A 20,255-nucleotide genomic window follows, 5' to 3' on the forward strand; every position below is an offset into this window, starting at 1 on the left:
AAAAAAATAAAAATTTAGGTAGTATTTTTTTTTAATGTCAAATTTGTAAAGAGAACTAGTGAGATTCAGTCATTATACTTAAGAAGAATGTTGTTGAAAGTCAAAGAAAGTAAATTGACAATTGTTTCCTGCGCGAGTCCTGTGATACAGACTGAACTCACACAATATTTATCCTGTTGCTATGGGAATATATGTGCAAATCTGACAGAACTTGGAAAGTTAAGATTTTCCAATCTCATGCATGTGACTCACATGCCATGAGCAGAATATTTATATGGGTAGTGCCTCCTGAAAACAGTTGGCTGACTGGCTAGGAGACAATTTCTCCTCTTTGTTTGCTGTTTTTCTTCACCCATATTTTTTATTTGTTCCTTTTGCATACCAATTTTATACTATCATAGTCTGTTGCTAGCTAAATAAGACTTCATTCTTTTATAAGCATGTAAATTAAAAAATCTGTTTTAGTTATATAAACCAGGAGGAAGTGGGGGTATTTGTTTTATTTGTCCTGACACTGCTTAGCATCCAGCATTAACAGAGGTTTCTTGCAATGAAAACATTCAGTGGCTTGGTATAAGCCTCTATCTGTAAAGAACCTGGCAGAACTCGGCAGTTGAACAAGACCAGGAAAACTGTGCTCACAACTTGCAGGCAGTGGTAAAGAAATTGTCTTCATATTTAAGTTTGAAATGCTTCAAGAATTGTTGGCACATTGTACTTGATTCATGCAAGGTGTAGTTCTGAAATGGGACGTTTACTTGGGCTGAAGAGATACATGGCTAGGTGCTTGAATTTAACATCTCAGATTGTATGGTGAAGATATAATTAAATTAAGAATTTCTTCATTAACCAGTGAACTCTAAAATGACAAAAAAAAAACCTGTTTAAACTTAAATGCACAGGCTCTTCTTGACAAGAATATGTTTATAATTGTGTGCTTAAGTTGTTTCTGGTTTTAAAAAAAAATTTACCGCATTGGAACAGGAATGACCAAAAGAAGACGAAAGTGAAGAAGAAAACAAGCAATCCGCAGTTTAACGAAACATTTTTTTTTGAGGTAACTTTTTGTGTGGCATTCTGTTTGTCTGTTTTGTGCAATACTTCAAACAATTTGAAGGAACAGTGCGTAGCGGTATAGAAGCAGAAAGCTCTGTTCAAGCACATGAAGGAGCCTTTACTAGCCCCTCAGGTTGAATGAAATGCTTACGTTGCTTGGGACTGCCAGCCAGTAGCATTCTCCTTGTAAGCACCAGTGAAGGTAACTTACTATCCCTAGTAACTTTATATAGCATTTGCTGCCAGCAGAGTTCTGTCAGAACTTAAGCCTGTCCTGTGGAATTCAACTTAGGCTCAATGCTCTTGAAAACCTTTGAAGAACAAAAAAAAAAAAAAAAAAATCTTATTTCCTTAATGAAATGATGTAGTGATTATTAAAAGAAAAAAGCATGTTTCATGATTTGATTAAAAGAACAAGTTAGTTTATTTAGAATTTGATTTTACCTCCTCTTGAGTTGCCCTACAGAAGCCAAATTTAAGTTCTTATTCGTAATGAAATACTATGTTTGCATGTAAGGATACAGTACTATTCATTTCACTGTTAAAAGTAATAGAACTTGTGCCTCAAGTTTAGTATAATTTACTGTGTTTATATAGATTCTAATCCTGCTGTATGCCTTCACTAGGAAATCCCTGCTTATGCGTAGACTAGCACGTATTGTATGTGTTTTACTTGACCTGCCTAAGATACTGAGCATCTTTTCTTTAGAAGTAGGATACTTGGATAAAACTATGATCAAGAGGCACCCCTATAGTGTTGTCTTATGATTTCTTGGGGTTAAACTGAGAATGCCATCCGTCAGTCCAGAGAAGAGAACAAAAATAAGAGGATGGTGTAACTTGGGCAAGAAAATTGGGTTTATTTGTTGTTTTCTTAAACATTTCAGCTCACTTCAGTGCTTTCTTCTGGCTCATGATGAAGCCAATGAGCTTCTTGACAGTTTAGTGCTATACTTCCTCCTTGTTTTTTTTCTAAGAGATCAATACTGTAGTTCCCCTAGATCTCAGCTAGCCCTCATCAGACCCCAGAGTGAACTCTTTTTGTTCCATTATTTTCTGTTCAAAACCAACTTGTTTGGTGAACCGAACATTTTATTAAAAAGGAATTAGTTATTCTGTACCACTGTTAGATTCAAGTTTTGCTTGTTTATTTCTTTTTACTAATATAATACAATAGTAAATAGTATGTTAATAGGAAGATTTAACTTGCAGGTAACAAGGTCCAGCAGTTACACCAAAAAGTCCCAGTTCCAAGTGGAAGAAGAAGATATTGAGAAATTGGAAGTCAGGTAAGTTCAGTGGGTTATTACTACAATTAAATATTGTAATTTGAGATAATAAAAGCTATGTTACTGTGGAGTAGCTCTAGAGAATTGCTGGTTAGATTTGCACTAAAAATCCTTCAAACATAAGAAATTATCTAAGTTTTGTAGTGTATTGATTACTGAAGATGACGGAGTTTGGATTATCAATCAGGACTTTGTCTGAGTTTTTGGTTGTTTGTTTTTTTCTTATGTAATGATAGTGCATCTAGTGGCCTCAACTTCTTTTCTGTGTCTGTGGGTAAAGAGGTATAAAGAGAACCTCCTGTTGATACTGGTTTGGGCAAAATACTGATCACAGAACTTGTACTGGATGATTAAAGCATACCTGATGTTCGCTTATGGTTTCAAGTGCAGTTAGCTGTATTTTTAGAAAAAGAGAGAAAAGCCACTTAAGAACTTCTCAGGGTTTCATGTTCCTTCTTAAAGAAATATTTGTTTCACTGTTTCCTTGCAAATGTCAAGAATAGTTCAAAGTATACTTTTTCTGTTTCTTTACCCTTAGAGCAAGTCAGTCTGTACCTTCTCGATGTAGTTAGAGCAGTCAAATGCTCCAGTGCTCAATTTCTTTACCATACTCATGCACGTACATGCACTAGGTTTGCTGAATGATAAAGCCTTCAAGGCTAGTGCAAGTTTCCTAATAGGCACCAGGAGAATTTAGTGGTTGGTTATAATAACCATTATAGAACTAAGTTTGTGCATTTTTAACTATTAGCTCTGAGAATATCTTAATTAGTATTATGTATATCATTATATATGCAAATATATTTAGAAAAGTAGTCATGCCCCAACAAATCTAGTATTAATTTTTTTGTTCTTCTTAACATCTGCTGTCTTTCAGAAATGTCAGCGAGGTAAGAAGTAATAGAAAAAAAAACCCACAAACAATGAAACAACCCAATGTGCATGTCTGGAGTCTGTGATTCCTTTTTAAGATTGTAAATATACATGCTGCTCTTTGGAAAAACATGCGCATGTGTCGGTGTGGCATTGCAGTGTGCCCAGTTGTAGCAATTAGATAGGGATGTGTAAATCTATCAGTTAAAATGTTCACTTGAATTATTTGAGAAGAATCAATTTTGGGGGTGGAGGTTGCTCAGAATACATGTTGCCTATAGCACTGTTTTTATTTTATTTTTTTTTACTGATGGGAGGTTTGCAAGCCTAACTTTCACCATTTGTTTATTGTTTATGGATTAATAAGCCACTTGTTTGATTTCTCTTGCTTTAATTAGAATGGAGTGAAGTTTCTAACATTTCCTGCCTGTGTGCATGTGGATTAGTGCTGTTAATTGAAGTTTTTTATTTCTCTGGAGAGGAAAAGCAAATAAATCTTGTTATTATTTTCAGGGTGGACCTATGGAACAATGGAAATTTGGTACAAGATATCTTCCTAGGAGAAATTAAAGTTCCTGTGAAGGTGTTAAGAAATGATTCTTTTCAAGCATGGTGAGAAATAATGGCTCAGAAGTTAATTTCATTCTATGCTGTGTATCTCGCCTTGCAAAGGATGTTTTATTCTAATTTTTCATTGGAGTACATTATCTTGCTTGAATTGCAGTAGTCTGGTTCATCTGAATAAGGTTAGAATTTTGGACATAAAAGGTACAAAGGGAGCATTTTCTTGCTTAACCTTACCGGAGGGTTCATGTACTTCTTCCATTTTGCCAGTCTGTCTACTCCTGCTAAATATTTAATGTATTTGAGCGGAAAGTGCAGAGAGTGAAGAAAAGGAAGGCTGAGCATAGCAGTCTGTCAGCTTGCTGAATTTTAGTGATCTGTACATAATTTTCAGATTAACCAGAAAACCTGGAACTTCTCAGAACTGCATCACTTGTAATTAAATTTGTTAGCTTTCCAGAATGACTGAAAAGTCAGACAGCATCCAAATCTTAGAGTTCAACTTTGATGTATCTAAGGTTTTAATCTTAGCATTTGAGTGTGATTCTAAATGTGATAAATGTCCATGTCAGTATTTTGCAATACACCAAGTGAAAAAACCTAGATTCGGACTTGATTGTCCAGCACTCTGAGCTGATCGAAAGCCATATGACCATATTAATATAATGACATACCTCACTTGAAAACATGCCAAGAGAAAAGTTACCTCAGCATGGACTTGCTACCACATAGTGTGTTTGTATAGCTTTTTGTATTGGACGTGGCTCATGCACACTAGACTTGAAGTGTAGAGGGCCTTCTGTTTGCTAATATACTTTGTATGTGTACTTTGCACGTGAAGATCCTCCTAATCCAATTATAACCTGTTTATAAACATCAGTCTGTGATCTAAAAGCACTTTTTCTGTTTTTATTACTAATTTACGTGAAATGTTTTGAAATGCAATGGGACTACAGAATATAAAGCAGTATCACTAGTATTAAGTATTGGAAAAATAAGGCTGATCCATGCTGTCAAGTAGAGGCATTCCTTGTAAATTAGTTCTGCATTGTATTAGCATGCCTTCAAGGCAATGCATCTGATTATTAGGAAGAAAAAAAGTCCAGTCTCCTGATTGTCTAAGTACAAGTATACATGATTATGAAATATTTGAAGTTATGGTCAGCCAAATGTTGAAATTATTGTATGGTGCCACAAGCTGTTAAAATTTTTTTGTGGGACTGCACCTCCTGTTTGAATGAAATTGAACTACAGCAGAAGTCAAAGAAAAAATGATTTAGATGTATCTAAAGTAGGAAAAGAACACATTATTCTAATTGAGGTACGGGAAAACTGTTGTTTGGGAAGACACAAGAAAAGTAGTATGTGTTCTATTATGTGCTGAAGATGCATGAAATACTGCTCCTTTTTTTCTTTCGTCTTAAGTTTTCTTACTGTGAATTTTATTGCCAACTGTCAGACTGGGTTCTTGTGTTACTGAAGTAGTACTATGTGGTACTTTGCATTATTCTAAAATATTGAGATTTAAATTTCATCAATTTCACTAACATTATAATTACTTTTTTTTTTTCAGGTACTTACTTCAACCAAGAGAAAATGGTAACAAGTCTTCTAAAACTGATGATTTGGGATCACTTAGATTAAATATTTGTTATACTGAAGACTGCGTATTTCCGTCTGAATACTACGCTCCTCTGAGAAACTTGCTGCTAAAATCCTCAGATATTCAGGTACTTCTGTTGAAAATTACTTTTCAAATGAAGACTTGAAATGGATTATCCAGTCCTGTATGAGACCATGTGTGGAAATACGCAAAGCTACAGTTTCTCTATTTCTTTGCAGTACTTTTGTCAGAACTCACTGAGCAACTTGCAGAACACTTTGTGTTCCAAAATACCAAAATTATCTATTTTAAAAGAACCAGCAAAGGCAGTGAAGTAGGTGGTGCTGTGTGACTAGAAGTGGTTAAATAATTCGTATTGATTGCTCCTTTCAACATTGTCTTCTCCCACTGGCTGTTATCAGCCCCTGCATTTAGAGGTTTTCCATGAATATGGACTCATTATTGGCACTGAAGGTATCTATAATCACCTTTGCTAAAAATGGTCTGCTTTAGAACTTTCTTCTAATTCCACCTCTTCTGGATTGCTTCCATCTAGTCCAATATATTAATAAGCATAACTGGATTTTTCACTTGATCACGGTGACAAAGCGACAAGTGCAATAGATAGCAAAGCATTATGAGCCAAAAATTAAATTGCAGTTAGTAGGCTTTATATTCCTTGGTCTTATGTCATTTGTTCATTTCAGTATTGATGAAGTATTAGCAGAGGAAAAGGAAGGTAAAGTGGAAGCAAACCCACAAAAATTCTTGCTAGCCAACATTCAAATACTAATTCACTAGAATTCAGGAAGAGCTGGACACAACTTATTGGCAGATAGTGGCTTTTTGACTTAAGTACTTTATTAGTTTTGCATTAAAATTCACAGCTTTATAATGGAGACAACACTTAATGAGTGTGGAAACTGTAACTTATAACTACAGTATGGAAGGTCCTGCAAAGGTGGCTTATAGTTGTACAGCTGCTTACTACCTCTTTCTGTCTCTGTGACAAAGCCATGTTCTTATCCTCTTGGGAGAGTAGAGAGGCTGAACTTCACTCTTAAATGTTAAGTATAGAGTTGATAATAGTCAATTTTGAATTAAATATTTCAAGAGAATGGAAACTTATAATTTCCATAGCAAACACTGAAACTTTCTGTTGAGAGGCTCATCCGTAATCTAGCTAGATTTGACTCAATCTGTACTTTACCACATGTAAGAAGAGCACTTAAGTGTTTTACTCATGATTTTTTTTTGTTCTGCTTTTCCATAGCCAATTTCTGCATCTGCTGCCTATATACTGTGTGAAGTTTGTCGAGACAAGTATGATGCTGTTCTGCCTCTTGTACGCTTGCTACTACACCACCATAAGCTAGTTCCATTTGTTGCTGCAGTGGCAGAACTAGATCTGAAGGATACTCAGTATGTATTCCACATCAAGTTATTTCATGTCTTGTAAAATTGTTTCTATTTCCACAGGACTTCATGATACAACACTGATAAGTGACCATCATAAGTCAGATCTAATTATCTCATGTAAAACCTTTAGTGTGCTCTCTGTGGTTAGGAGATAAATGAAGTAGACCTTGTAGTGGCTTCTGAGGCACTGAGTTATGTCCGCAGAGGGGATTTTATCACCATGGTATGGTTCATTTCAAAGCTGACTTAAGCAAGATTTAAGTTAAGGTAAAACAGTTAAGCTGTGTTGAAAGAAGTGACTTGTGGAAAATAAATTTTTACACTGCATTTTGGTACACACTTTCCTTTGTTATATTTTTAACTATAACTGGAGATTAACTAATCTAATTCATTAGATTAGAAACGTTTATTTTGCAACTGTAATGAACAGCTGTAACACAGTCTTAAATGAAGTATATTTTGGAATTTGTGAGAGTAGCTTTAAATTTCTGAACCAGGAGCACTGGAGGAATAGTAGTATATCAGTCAGGTACAAGTCTTCATTATTTGTGGAATTTTCTTCAGTTGTTTTTTTTTTTTTTCACATTCAACACTGAATTATATCTTCCTTTGACTAGAATTTCTCAGGATTTTCCTTGTACTTTCTATTTGTTCCTGGTTTTGCTAATAGCTATTGTTATTTATTCTTTCTGATCACTGGGTGCCATTATGATGGGCCTAGGTTCTGAAATTACTGACTGAAATATATGATAAGATGGTTTTAAAAACTTAATGTGTAATATTTTTTCCTGCTATTGTTGTACCTGAAATTGTTTTCTTACAGAGAAGCAAATACAATCTTCAGAGGGAACTCATTAGCAACTCGCTGTGTAGATGAAATGATGAAAATAGTGGGAAAACACTACCTAAAGGTTACTTTGAAACCAGTTATTGATGAGGTAGGTTACTGTACTGAACCCATTTGCATGACTCATTAGTCTGCTGGAGTATCTGGTCTCTTTGATAGGCATTTGTCTAGTTTGCAGTGTGACAGTAATGACTCAGGTGAAGGAATTCTAGAGGAAAATTTAATTGAGTAGTAATTGGTTAGGAGTTGCTTTTTTTAGTTGTTTTCTAGGTACTTGGCAATAGTCATTGGCAGTTGCTCCAACACTGCAAAGTTGTCCGTATGATGCTTTATACAGTTAATCCATGTAAAAATGCAGATACAAAAGTTAGGATGATTGTTGCATAATATTATGTTCAGTACCATTTAGAATTCTACCCCTAATTCTAGGACAGTCTAGTTTTAAAAGGTGTATTTCCATGCATTCTTTCTGAAAAATGGAACTCTTAACAGTGTTGTTTATTTCAGATATGTGAGTCCCCTAAGCCCTGTGAAATAGATCCCATCAAATTAAGAGAAGGTGATAATGTAGAAACTAATATGGTAAGTTTCTTAATCTGTTTTTTCTAATTTAAGGTATCTCAAATCTAATTAAAAAAAAAAAAAATTGAAAAGCACTTCTGTATATCTGAAAATGAGTAACTTAAAGCAATTTCCAAATGGACCAAGGAGGAAAAGCTAGAGGATTTCATGCTTTTTCATCAGTTTATTGGGTGTTTTGATTACTAATATTCCATACATTCAGTTGCTGACATAGCTAACTAGTTCTGTTCTAATACATTTCATTGAGCTTTTGCTTGATGCTTCCCTGTTAATAGAGGATAATGTAAAAAGCAACAGTAGCTACCACAAACTAACATTTGCTAGGGATGCATGGGAGTTACTCTACTACACTATTTTATGTTGTCAAATCATGAAAATGTCTTCATCTGTAGTTTTATGCTGCCAGACACTGCTTATGTGTTTTAATGTATCGTTAAAAAATCTGTTAACACTAGTAATCCCATATTAATACAACAAAGCTTTTTAAATGTGCACAGTACTAAAATGGAATAATTGAGTAGTCAAGCAATGTTTGGAAAAAGAATTGTAGAGTTGTGTGTGTTCAGGGAAAAGCCGTAGTTGATGGTCTGAAAAATAACATTTTCTCCATAATTACAGGAAAATCTACGCTATTATGTAGACAAAGTATTCCGTGAAATTGTGCGGTCAAGTATAAGTTGCCCTACCCTAATGTGTGATGTTTTTTATTCTTTGAGGCATCTGGCTGCTAAAAGATTTCCAAGTAAGTGTTCTTTTTAAAAAGTAATAATAAATTTGGAAATGATATTCCCAGTGAAATGCTTTTTTTCTGCAGTTATCTTACGGGCATTGTTAACATTTTTGCTTTTTCCCAAAAGACTTCTGAATTTCTTACCTTACCAATCAGGTATTTCGTTTTTGGGTCAGACTGTATGCTATAGTAAAACTCTGTGGTCAGTCAGAAAGAACTGTGTTCTCTGATACTGTGCATATTCTTTGATACACTGCAAAATGGTAGTGAAAAAGAAGCCACCAACATAAGCATGAGATACTTATGCTTTTTTTTTTTTTCTTCCAATAATGCAGAAAGTCATTTAATTGAAAGATACTTACAATTCAGAAGTGGTGATCTGTTTATGGGACCAGTTAAAGCTGTATTACCTTACAGGTCAAGGCTTTGCAGAAGATAGAATAGATGAAATACGTATTTATAATGCTGTGACAAATGTTAGAAAACTTCCATTCTTTCACTGTGATTTTGATATTAGTATAACATGCTGAGTGTGAAATAGTCAAATATTCCAGTAAATTTAAGCCTAAAATGTCATATAATAGGCTATCAGTTAAGAATATATTTTAATTAGCTGGGTACTGCCTCATATTTATCACTGGAACTAGGGTCATAAATTCCTTTAGCTAGAACAGTCCTTTCAAAACAAATGACTAGCCAGAGAGATCAGACTGAAGTAGTCATTTAGATTAAGAATGCATTCCCACTATATTACTTCAATATTTTGGTTTAACTTTCTGGGTATTTGGAGCCTCAAAATTATATACTATCATTGTGCGATTTAGGATTGGAATTGAAGATGTTTATATTTGTTGACTGAATTTGTTTTGCAGTGTTAATGTATATGAAATTATTAGTCTTAATTGTAAATAATGTGATAGGCCTTGTTAAAGCTAGCTGCTACAGTATTTTCTCTTTTGGTTAAACGTGTACCCAACCTTATCTAATCAACACAGCATGTATGTGAATGCTTGAGATGATCTCATTGTTCCTAATTGTGGAGCTGATGAGCCAGTTTTGTGAGAACAGAGCTTCTAAGGGAAATAAGTACTCCATTATAAGTAGAATGCTTTTTCCCATGACCACATTTCTCATTTCATGTGCTTCATTGATTTTTCTATTCTACTTTAAGATATAAATGTCTTTTCTGACGTTATCTTCTTAACGAGTTTTATGTTGACTGTCTCATTATTTCCTATTGAGCTTAGTGCATGTTACATTTCATGGTTTTTCTCTGCAGATGACCCTCATGTACAGTATTCTGCAGTGAGCAGCTTTGTGTTCCTTCGTTTCTTTGCTGTAGCCGTAGTCTCACCTCATACTTTTCATTTACGACCTCACCATCCAGTAAGTTTTGTGAAGCTTCGTTCTGTTTTATTCATATCCGTCAAGTCTGTTTATCTGGTAAGGCAGAAGTTACTTTCACTGTGCCTGTTCCTGGGGCAATAACACTATGTTACTTCAATATTTTGGTTTAACTTACTGGGTATTTGGAGCCTCAAAATTATATACTACGATTGTGCGACTCAGGATTGGAATTGAAGATGTTTGTATGTGTTGACTGAATTTGTTTTTAAGGCATATAGCCAAATTGCACTAGTTCCTCCCATCATGGAAGTTAACAGATTACATTTTTACTTGCAAAAGTATTTTCATTTGTTGCCTTAAACAGAAGTATTGAAGTGTCTGTAATCAATCTGTACTTCTGTCTAGGACTCCAGTAGTTGCACAGAGTTGTCAAACTTTAAATTTTCAAATTGTCAATTAGATGAACATAGCAATAAACAAGAAGCAAACAGAAAAAAATCAAAGATGGTGATGTGGAAATAAATGAAATACCATTTTACTTTCACATACAAAATACATATGAAACCTTTTATTTCAGAGGTTATCTTTATTAGGTTATTGCATCAATTTATGTCAATCTACTTAATGTCAAATTAATTAGACATTATTCCGTTCATTAGAGTAAAAAGAGCTCATAGGAATTTATTACTTGTGTTATACAATTTAAATGCAGCAATGAGGCCCCTTGCTATGGCTGCTTTTATAATCCTGAAAATTCAAGTAGAGAGGTTCTAGGTGAGACAAAGACCTTATTGTGTTTTAAGTTCACTTTGTGTTATGGAAACTTATACTGTCTGTTCAACAATAATTTATTGTCTTCTGTTTTAAGTAGTTTAGAAATGTGTGTGGTAACAGTTGGGGGATTTGAGGGGTCTGATATGTTCCATACAGAAAAATATTTTTGTGTGCACTAATATTAAATTTGAGTGGTAGTGAATAACATTAAATTGTGCAGTGGGTTGAAAAATGCACATATTTAATTAAAAAAAAATCACATTTCAAAACAATCACATTTATTATTAGAGGACAGCATAGCAAATGCATTCCTTTTCTTTGGGAGAAGAAAAGTAATGAAGGTGTCAGATGTACTATGTCATGTAATGTAATAGTTGGTGTTGCATTTTCATTTTCAATTTTATCTGGAGTGGTTTGAAAGAAAATGTAACTTATTAACTTATTTTTGTTTCTTTATTTTAGGATGCACAGACCTCTAGAACATTAACTCTCATATCAAAAGCCATCCAGACTTTGGGGAGTTGGGGAAGTTTGACCAAAAGCAAACTTGTAAGGCTACTACATTTCCTTCTCGTTTAATAGACTGCATTCAGTGAAAGCTTTTTCATGTCCTGATACCTTTTCTTTCAGTCAAGTTTCAAGGAGACGTTTATGTGCGAGTTTTTCAAAACATTTCAAGAAGAGAAATTCACTGAATCTGTCAAAAAGGTACCTTTCAACTATATATATTTTTTCATAGTGAATGTGTTTCAGCAGTCTTATTAAAAGGCTTGTTGATGTTCAAGTTTTTTTTTAAAGCGCATTTTAGATTTAAAAAAAAAAAGCATGGCAGTAGAATACACATAACAGTTGTACACTGTAAGCTAATTTAGTTTGGAGGGGGGAGGTGGAATAAAAAATAAATTCAAACAAGTCCTATTAGACCTGCTGTTCAGCAACTTATTATAGAAATTTGGTGTATTTTATGGGCATCTCTTCTTATATTGCTCTAAGTCCCTGAAATGTATCTTCAGCTAATCTGTTAAAGTAATTGCTTGGTACTGGAAGAAGCTTTTATGTATGTTATACATACAATGTTATACATACATTATGTATGTATTTATGTATTTTTGAAGTAACTTTTGGTTGTTCTTTGTTTCTGCATAGTATCAATTTTCTGCATATTTTTCCTTAAGTTCCTAGATGATGTTTCCTCTACTGAAAGTAAAGAACCAAGTGGTCTGAGTGAGCCCATACATCTAAAAGAAGGGTAAAGAAAAATGTGTGGGAAAAGAACTGGCTTGATAGTTTTCCTTTATGCCAATAGGAGATTAACAGTCACTGAAATGTTTGATCTGTAGTAATTACAACATTTATTTGACATAATTCTTTGGTAGTGTAAAGCTGTTGATGGAAACCAATTCTGCAGACTTTTAGGTCAACTTGTAACACTTGTGGGGGAAAAATTAGAAGCAACTTTAAAATAATGTAACACGTAATTACTTTGTGTGATGCTTAAGCTCAGTCAGCTAGATCTTCCTTTATAGCAGGGGAAAAAATTAACTTGTAATTGTGTACTTAACTGTATATTATGAAATGCTTTTATAAATGTTGTGGTGAAAATCATTAATTCTAAGAAATGAGCAAGCTGTTTTCTGGTGTTGATTTAAAAAAAAAAACAAAAACAAAACAAAACAAAAAAAACAACCCTGAACTGAGAAATTCATCAATTTATGAGGAAAAAGAACTTTGTGTTCACCTGAGAAGCAGATACATACTAAGTAAAGATTTTTCTTTGGAAAAAAAGCATCTGAATTTTAAATAAAAATATAACAATTAAAATAGTGAATAAAAATGATCACGTAGTTGATTACATCTTACTCCCTTCTTGAAAATTTCAAGTTTGGGATCTGAATAAGTGAGTGTCATTCCCCATATTCACTGCTGTTTTTCACACTCTTAACCTGTAAATGGAACCCTTAATCAGTGTACTGGGAGGTAATCCTGAGGACTCATTTTCAACAAATAGATCTTTAGTTACAATGAAATTGACTGTCTAGCATGATGAGTAATGATGTGCTCTCACATTGTTTTGAAAGCTCTCTGGAAGATTAAAATTGCATTTTCATTTGATTCTGTTGATACAGAGAAATGTACAAAAGAGCTCAGGGAAGGACTCGGATTGGTAAAAAGAACTTCAAGAAGCGATGGTTCTGTCTGACAAGTAGAGAATTCACCTACCACAAACAGCAAGGTTAATTATGTTTTACAGTTACTTTTATTTTCTCAATATTTTCTGTTTGTATCTGAACTTGACTACTTAAAATTCATACTTTTTCATAAAGGACTTGGTGATATAGGGTTATACCTTTTGCTGTGTTTACCACATGCTCCTGCACTGAGTTGTAGAATCATATTTGTCTTGTAGAAAGCCTTTAAAGCACAGATAAATGAACTCAACTGTGCACAGTTGAGATTTGAAGACCAAAATAACTGGCAGTTTGAGAGGTCTAAGGTCTGCACTAGGGCGAGATTCTTAGCTCCTTAGGAGAGCTAGAGACCATTGAGAGCTGACATTACTTCCAGCCTAAAACTTAATTACAGCCACCCACGATCCTGGGAATTTCCAGTTTAGTGCAGCAGTATTTATTCCTGTTCTTGCAGTAGGCAATTTATTAAACATGGAGGCTGGTAACTGATAAAATGTGAAGTTAGGTATGATTCTTGTTAATTTTTGTTTAGTCAGTTCCCTGCTTTAGAGTTGCATAATAACTTAAGCAGATGCATCTGTGATAAATGGCACATTTTCTAAGCCTTTTTGTGTCTTGCTGGGACTAAGAGAGGTTTTTAAGCGCTTGCATCTTTAGAGGATAGTCAATTTTTGTATTTTTTCTCAATAATAAAAAGGAGATTTTGAGAACTTAATAGTCAGTGCACTGAGTTTACAAAATATTTTTTGTTTCACACTTGTTATTTATTTACAAATTTTACAGACAAGGAACCGATTTTCACTATTCCAATCAAAAACATTCTTGCAGTGGAGAAGCTTGATGAGAGCTCCTTCAACAAGAAAAATGTAAGTCAGAAGATGATTTCTCTCTAATCTCTGATTTGTTCTTAAAATAACAGGTTCTAATTAGCTTAATAAACTCCTAAACATTACAACAAAATAGATTTGTTGTATTAATGGGGGAGGAGAAAGGGAGAGGTTGTATTCAGTCTTTTGACTCTTCTGAATACAGAACTTAGCCTGGGGATTCAGACTTCTGAATGGTTTTATGACTTGCCCCCCTTTCTGAGTACCTAGAATGCAGATTAAAACTACTGTGACCTTATAACAGAGCACTTTTGTGTAAGGTAGTAGTAGTATGTATTGCATTATGTTCTGATGTAATAAAATGTAATATTACCTAACTTGTGTTTATTACTTTTGATGAGAAATTCTATAATAATAATCTGAGACAGTTGTTCCTACAGCCTTATTCTGGACCTATAGCACATTCTGTCCTTACATCAATCCAAAATTGAGGCAGTGATGAAGTTACTTAGGGTGAGCATGGCTAAAGGAGAGAGACCTCTGGGAGTCTTCTATTATTCTTAGGATATAAAGTACAAAATCTGAGGTGATATCTAAAGAGACCTGAATGAGGAGGACATTGTTGTGTTATTATTTAAGACTGTTTGGGATGAATAACTTGAACACAGCTGGTTTTGTGTTGGTTTTTTTTTTAGGATTCTATAGTAAAATGAGAGAGGTAAAAAGTCCTTTTCTCTCTCTCTTATCTCGCTTCTAGTTTTAATTTGGCTTTGATAAATTGCATGAGATTTGGAACTTACTTTGGATGTATTCAAAGTAGATCAATAATTAGATTTTTATTTACTGAACAGAGTTGCATTTATTGCATTCCTTCTACAGATGTTTCAAGTACTACATGGAGAAAAGCCACTCTATATCCAAGCAAATAACTGTGTAGAAGCTAGTGAGTGGATAGAAGCTCTCTGTCGAGTAACAAGATGCAACCAGAAGAGACTTAGTTTTTACCACCCTTCGGCTTTTTTGAATGGCAACTGGCTTTGCTGCAAGGCTACAGTAGAAAACACAGTGGGCTGTGCTCGTTGCACTGCGTAAGTTGCTGCTCAAATGAAAATTGAGTGTTTAGTAAGAGCGATCGCAGATGACTCGCTGTAAAGCTTGAAATCTGTAGGCAAGGCTTTCCATCTGCTTTAGCCAGTTACTAAGAACATGCACCTGAACTACTAGATTTACTAAATCTATTTTATCCACCACCCACCCTGTGTAATGTTACAGGTACCCAATTCAATGTGTAGATTGGAAATACTGAATGGTTTATTTTTCTATGCAGAATAATGTATTTTATAGCTAATGAAACTTGTGTTGACAGTTGGGTTGCCTCGTGTGTTTGTACCACATTGGTCATCTGTAGAAATTCTGGTTAGTAGTAGTTTTGAAAGTGTATGGCATAGAGATCTGGGAGAAACCATAACAGTTCAGTTTTATGCCATGCGTGGTATTTCTTGGCTGAAAAAGAGCTTGATACATGAAATGGTCTACTTGTTTGTTTATTAGCAGTTCCTTTTTCTCTCTTGCTGGCTGTGTTCTGAACTACTAGAGTGAACTAAATGGTATCATGTGAGTCTGTATTGTAACACTGGCTGTTCAAAGCACCTCTGAAACTGGCATTTTTACCTGTTTGTCCTCTATGCTTGTAGTATGCACAGTTAATGCAGAGCTTGTTGGAGAGAAAACATCAGTGGTAGTTACCTACTTCGTGTTAAAACTTTGGCTGATGATAATTCTTCCTTTGAGAGCTGTTACATCTAGTGCAAATAAGGACAGAGATGGGATTTCTCAAGTTTGGTCAGACGTTAAGTTGAATGCAGAAATAGCTCATCAAGTATATAGTACTTCTTTGTGTAATTTGATTCATTCATCTATTACGTTTCTTAACAGCTTAAAAGGTTCCCGTTACTAAAAACCTTCTTGTTTCTGTCTTTCTGTTGTGGTTTAGAAATTACCTTGTTCTCTTGTTCTGTTGAACAAGAAAGGTAAAACAGATCTTAAAAGCTGTATTGAATTGTCAGTTAATAATAGTTAATCTTGGATATTTAAAAAATATTTTAGTCTTGAATTATTGAATAATAAATTCTATTGAGAAAAAGGTTTTTTAGTACAGCTGTATTCACTGTCCTCAAAATTACTCTTATTTCTGTAAGACTTACAATGAATGCTGAATTTTCTGTAGTAATTGTGAAGCTGTCAGAGTAATAGCCATAGTAAAAAGCCTAAATGTAATCAGTTAAGTGTAATGTAATTTAAATGTACTTTTAAAATTTAATCGGTTTTGATTTGCTTTCAAACCTTTAGAGAATGACTTGGATTACTTTTTTTAATTTTCTGTTTTTTCACTTTTTAGAGATGTTCCTGCTGATACTCAAATTGAGATTGATGGAGACAGAGAGACGGAAAGAATTTACTCACTTTTCACCATCAACATGTCTAAACTTCAGAAACTGGAAGGTATTCAAGTAATAATTCAGAAGAATTATACTTTATTTTTCAACTCTCATTCTTTAGGTCTCTAACATCTACTTGATGTCTTAACTATTTACTTGAAAATAACAAAGTGGAGACAATATACGTAGGTAATGCCTCCTGTTTATTTCTTTGAAAACTACATCAGATATAAAGAGTGTGATAACAATATGTGATTGAGCAAATTCTCAGCTACAAAATACTATTTTTCACTGTAGCCACTCCTGAAATTTACCACCCACCACATTGCTGTACTGACATCCACTGTTTGATCTCCATAAATGTTCAGCATGCACCACTGAATGTTCACAGGTGCAATTTTTTCTTCCTGGAGGAGAATTCAGTGGCATGCTTTTCCTTCATACACAGTTCCATGTCAGGTGCCATTTTGTCAGGCTTCCCTTCTGCTGCCATCTGTCACATGGCAACAAAAAGTAATGGGATATTGAAGGAAAGGTTCAACTTCTATTACCATACCACCAATATCTGCCTCTGATGTCATGGGTCAATGTAATAACTTAGAAGGCATTATTTTCAGAGCAGTTCTTGTATTTTTTTTGAGTCTTTAGTACACTAGTAACAGACATTGTTCAGACATCTCTTAGCAATGGATATCAGGTGTGCACATTATTCTAACTGAACTTGCATATAAAAAATTCTGAAATAGTCTAAACAAAGATAGCAATTATAGTCGTTTGCTTTTCTGCCCCGATCTGATTTTCCTGGCTATGACAAGAGTTATATGCCACGTAGCTGAGTTACAAGAATGCATTGTTGTTTTTTTTTTTTTTTTTTTTCAGTTAGGAAGGAGCAGAATAATCAGGATGCAGAACTAGTGAAGAACAAGCAATGGAATCACAAATGCATCTAGTTGATACTGTTTTCTATCTCAATCTGTTACAAGCATAAGCTAGAGTGATACCACTTTTCAGATTTTCAGAATCCTCATTTACATGGTAAGAGTTAAATGTGTTTATTCATAACCAACATCTAATCGGGATTTTGTGATTATTTTTGTAGAGGCTTGTGGAAGCATAGCTGTCTATCAGGGTCCACGGAAAGAACCAGATGACTATTCTAACTTCACAATTGAAGATTCTGTGGCAACTTTTCATACACTTAAACAGATAATAGATACAGTAGAAAAGCTGAATGAATCACATGAAAAGTACCAAAAGAAGAGATCGTCCAGTGCTGAATATGGTAGTGAGTAAGTATCTTAAAGAATTTTGACATACAAATATTTACTAATAAAAATAAAAGAAAAAAAAAAAGAGTTCAGGTAGCAATAACTAATCCAAAATTAGTTTTAGACTACCGGAAGATGTGAAGGAAATGACATCCCTTATTTTTCTCCATTTGTAATAGTGCAGCTCTTCACCATTGATAGATGATAAGTCGTACCAGAAGAATATCGTTTCATCTGTGTTTGTGTTGAGATTCACATAAGCAATAAGTCTGTTTTCTTGCAATTTAAAGTTTGTGTGTACTTCACGTGTTAACCTGAACTGTCCCCTAGCATTCCTTAAAATATTCCTTTATATTTTAAGAAACATAATATTTTAAGTTGTCTTGTCAAATTTCAGTTAAGGAGTTCAGTTGTCTGACTACCTTCTAGTGCTTTTTTTAAACTTTAATTCTTTTTATCAAGCATCAGTTAAGAAGGTTAAATTATCAGGTTCTATGTAACTAAAAATTATACTGAAAACATACATTTATTACATACTTTGCGGTTTAAATTCTCATGCTCAATGATAAATGCAATTTTTTAAAATTGAATTTAATTTTTTTTTTTAAGTTCATTATTGCTCCAGAGCTGATTCTTTTGATTCTCCTTGATCCGAGCTTTTGTCCACAGAACAGCGCTGGTCAAATTTTGTGTTTTCTTTGTTGCATCAGTAATATTTAAATTTTCAGAAGAAAGAATGCTACAACAATCTCATTCCCCTACTTTGATATTGGGCTCAGGTTGTTCTGAGAAGTTGACAATTGATATACAAGTTTTATATGCAAGTACATAAAGCTTTATGCAAATCACAAACATCCAGAAATTATGCAAAAAAATAGTTTTACTTAATGAGTAAAAACTACATGAAAGAATTAAAAAGCAAATGTTGACCATTAAAAATATTTACATGTTTTCTTTTTTTCCAGAAAAAATCCAATTGGAAAGGTTTCCTAACCAAAACCAACTATGGCACACTTGGATACAAAAGAAACTGGAAACATTCTCAAGTGTTCTGTTCTTTTGTTTTGTTTCATTTTGCAGTTCATTATGTGCATTTTCACAAAGTATTTAAAAATGAAATAGATGCTAGTTGTGTTGACAATCTATTTAATATTTAACAGAAAGCTAGCTACTTGGAAATCTGGTCTTTTAAAGTTTATTCTCATTTTGCTGAGGAACTTGAAGTTCCAGGTTCTAAAAGTAACAAATGTGAATAAATCTAAGAGTTGTTTGCTGTTTTAGGACAGAATTTTCTAAACAAATAAGCTTTTTAATGGAAGAAAATCAACGTGACGTTTGTTGGTTATACTGCATCTCCTAATGCATGTACTGCAGACTTGTGTGAGTTTACCATGAGTGCCTGCCCTGCTGATAACAATCTTTAAATAGAAATCCCAAGATACTCTGTCATAGAAAAGATCTGAAGTTTCACACTCAAGTCATTTGACATTCTTTTTTTTCTTATGTTAGGTGTTGTCAGAACTTGGTTTAACTACAGCTGTATGTTGCAAATAATCTGGACAGCAGACACCAGAGTTTAGGTTTTGTTGCTTTTTAAGTACTGAAGAAGAAATCAGGGAACTTTTATTATGCCTCCTGTTTACATTTGGAGTGAGTAGTATCTGGAGTGACATGAGACCACTATCAATTTCCTCTGGGGTACTTTTTTTAAGGTACATATTTTTTTTTTCTAATCTGAAAACAAATGCAGGGTAGCAGTATTCTTCATAAATAAGTTTGCCTACAGATAAAACAAACAAACTCAAATGTGAACTGATTATGGTTAAGTACCAATCAATCTATATCATCCCGTTCATGGTTTTTTGATTTAAAAAATAAAAAAAATAAGCTAGGTTCAGTTCATCATTTGATTACAAATCTAATAAATAATCTCTATTATAATCACTCAAAGCACTTTAGATATCTGGACTATCCCAGATTATTTTTAGATACTTTGTAGTATCTGCTTGTTATGATCAGTTCAATGATCAACATTGTTTTTCTTTAAACAATGCTTCAGTGAATATTTTTATATCTTTAGTTATATGAATTCTTATTTGCCAATTAACACAATTTTTAAACTGTCATTCTTGACTCTAGTAAGATTAATTTTTGCTCATTTCATCTGAGAAGTTAGGTTTCTGCTGAAAGAACTTCTGTATATAAGCAGGAAGAAGCAAAGATGGCAACTTTGCTTCATCAGTATTAAATATAATGGTACTCCTTGGAATACTATTGTTAACAATAAGTATATGTGGTACTTTTTATTTTTGGAGCATTTGCTGTGGGATCTTCTGTTGTTTATTTGTTGGTGTGTTTTGTTTTACAATCATGATTTTGGCCAAATTAATTAGAAATGTGATGTACAAATAGAGTAGCAATCCACAATGCTTGAAAACTGTAAGCTGTT

The 20,255-nt window shown here is 33.8% G+C and overlaps 1 protein-coding gene across 1 annotated transcript; it reads left to right on the forward strand.

Annotated features, from left to right (window-relative positions):
* Positions 1 to 913: 913 nt before the first annotated feature.
* RASA2 (RAS p21 protein activator 2) lies at positions 914 to 19,845 on the forward strand (the record flags this gene model as incomplete). Its single annotated transcript, XM_019618942.2, has 18 exons — positions 914 to 1,057; positions 2,269 to 2,345; positions 3,732 to 3,830; positions 5,356 to 5,512; positions 6,659 to 6,807; positions 7,628 to 7,742; positions 8,159 to 8,233; positions 8,852 to 8,975; positions 10,243 to 10,349; positions 11,547 to 11,633; positions 11,715 to 11,792; positions 12,260 to 12,333; positions 13,211 to 13,317; positions 14,057 to 14,139; positions 14,980 to 15,188; positions 16,499 to 16,602; positions 17,638 to 17,827; positions 18,772 to 19,845. Coding segments are annotated over 18 exons (2,007 nt in total), but the record flags the coding sequence as incomplete, so codon positions are not given.
* Between the last annotated feature and the right edge of the window lie 410 nt (positions 19,846 to 20,255).

This window comes from Meleagris gallopavo, chromosome 11, assembly GCF_000146605.3.
Source record: "Meleagris gallopavo isolate NT-WF06-2002-E0010 breed Aviagen turkey brand Nicholas breeding stock chromosome 11, Turkey_5.1, whole genome shotgun sequence".
NCBI classification, from domain to species: Eukaryota; Metazoa; Chordata; class Aves; order Galliformes; family Phasianidae; genus Meleagris; species Meleagris gallopavo.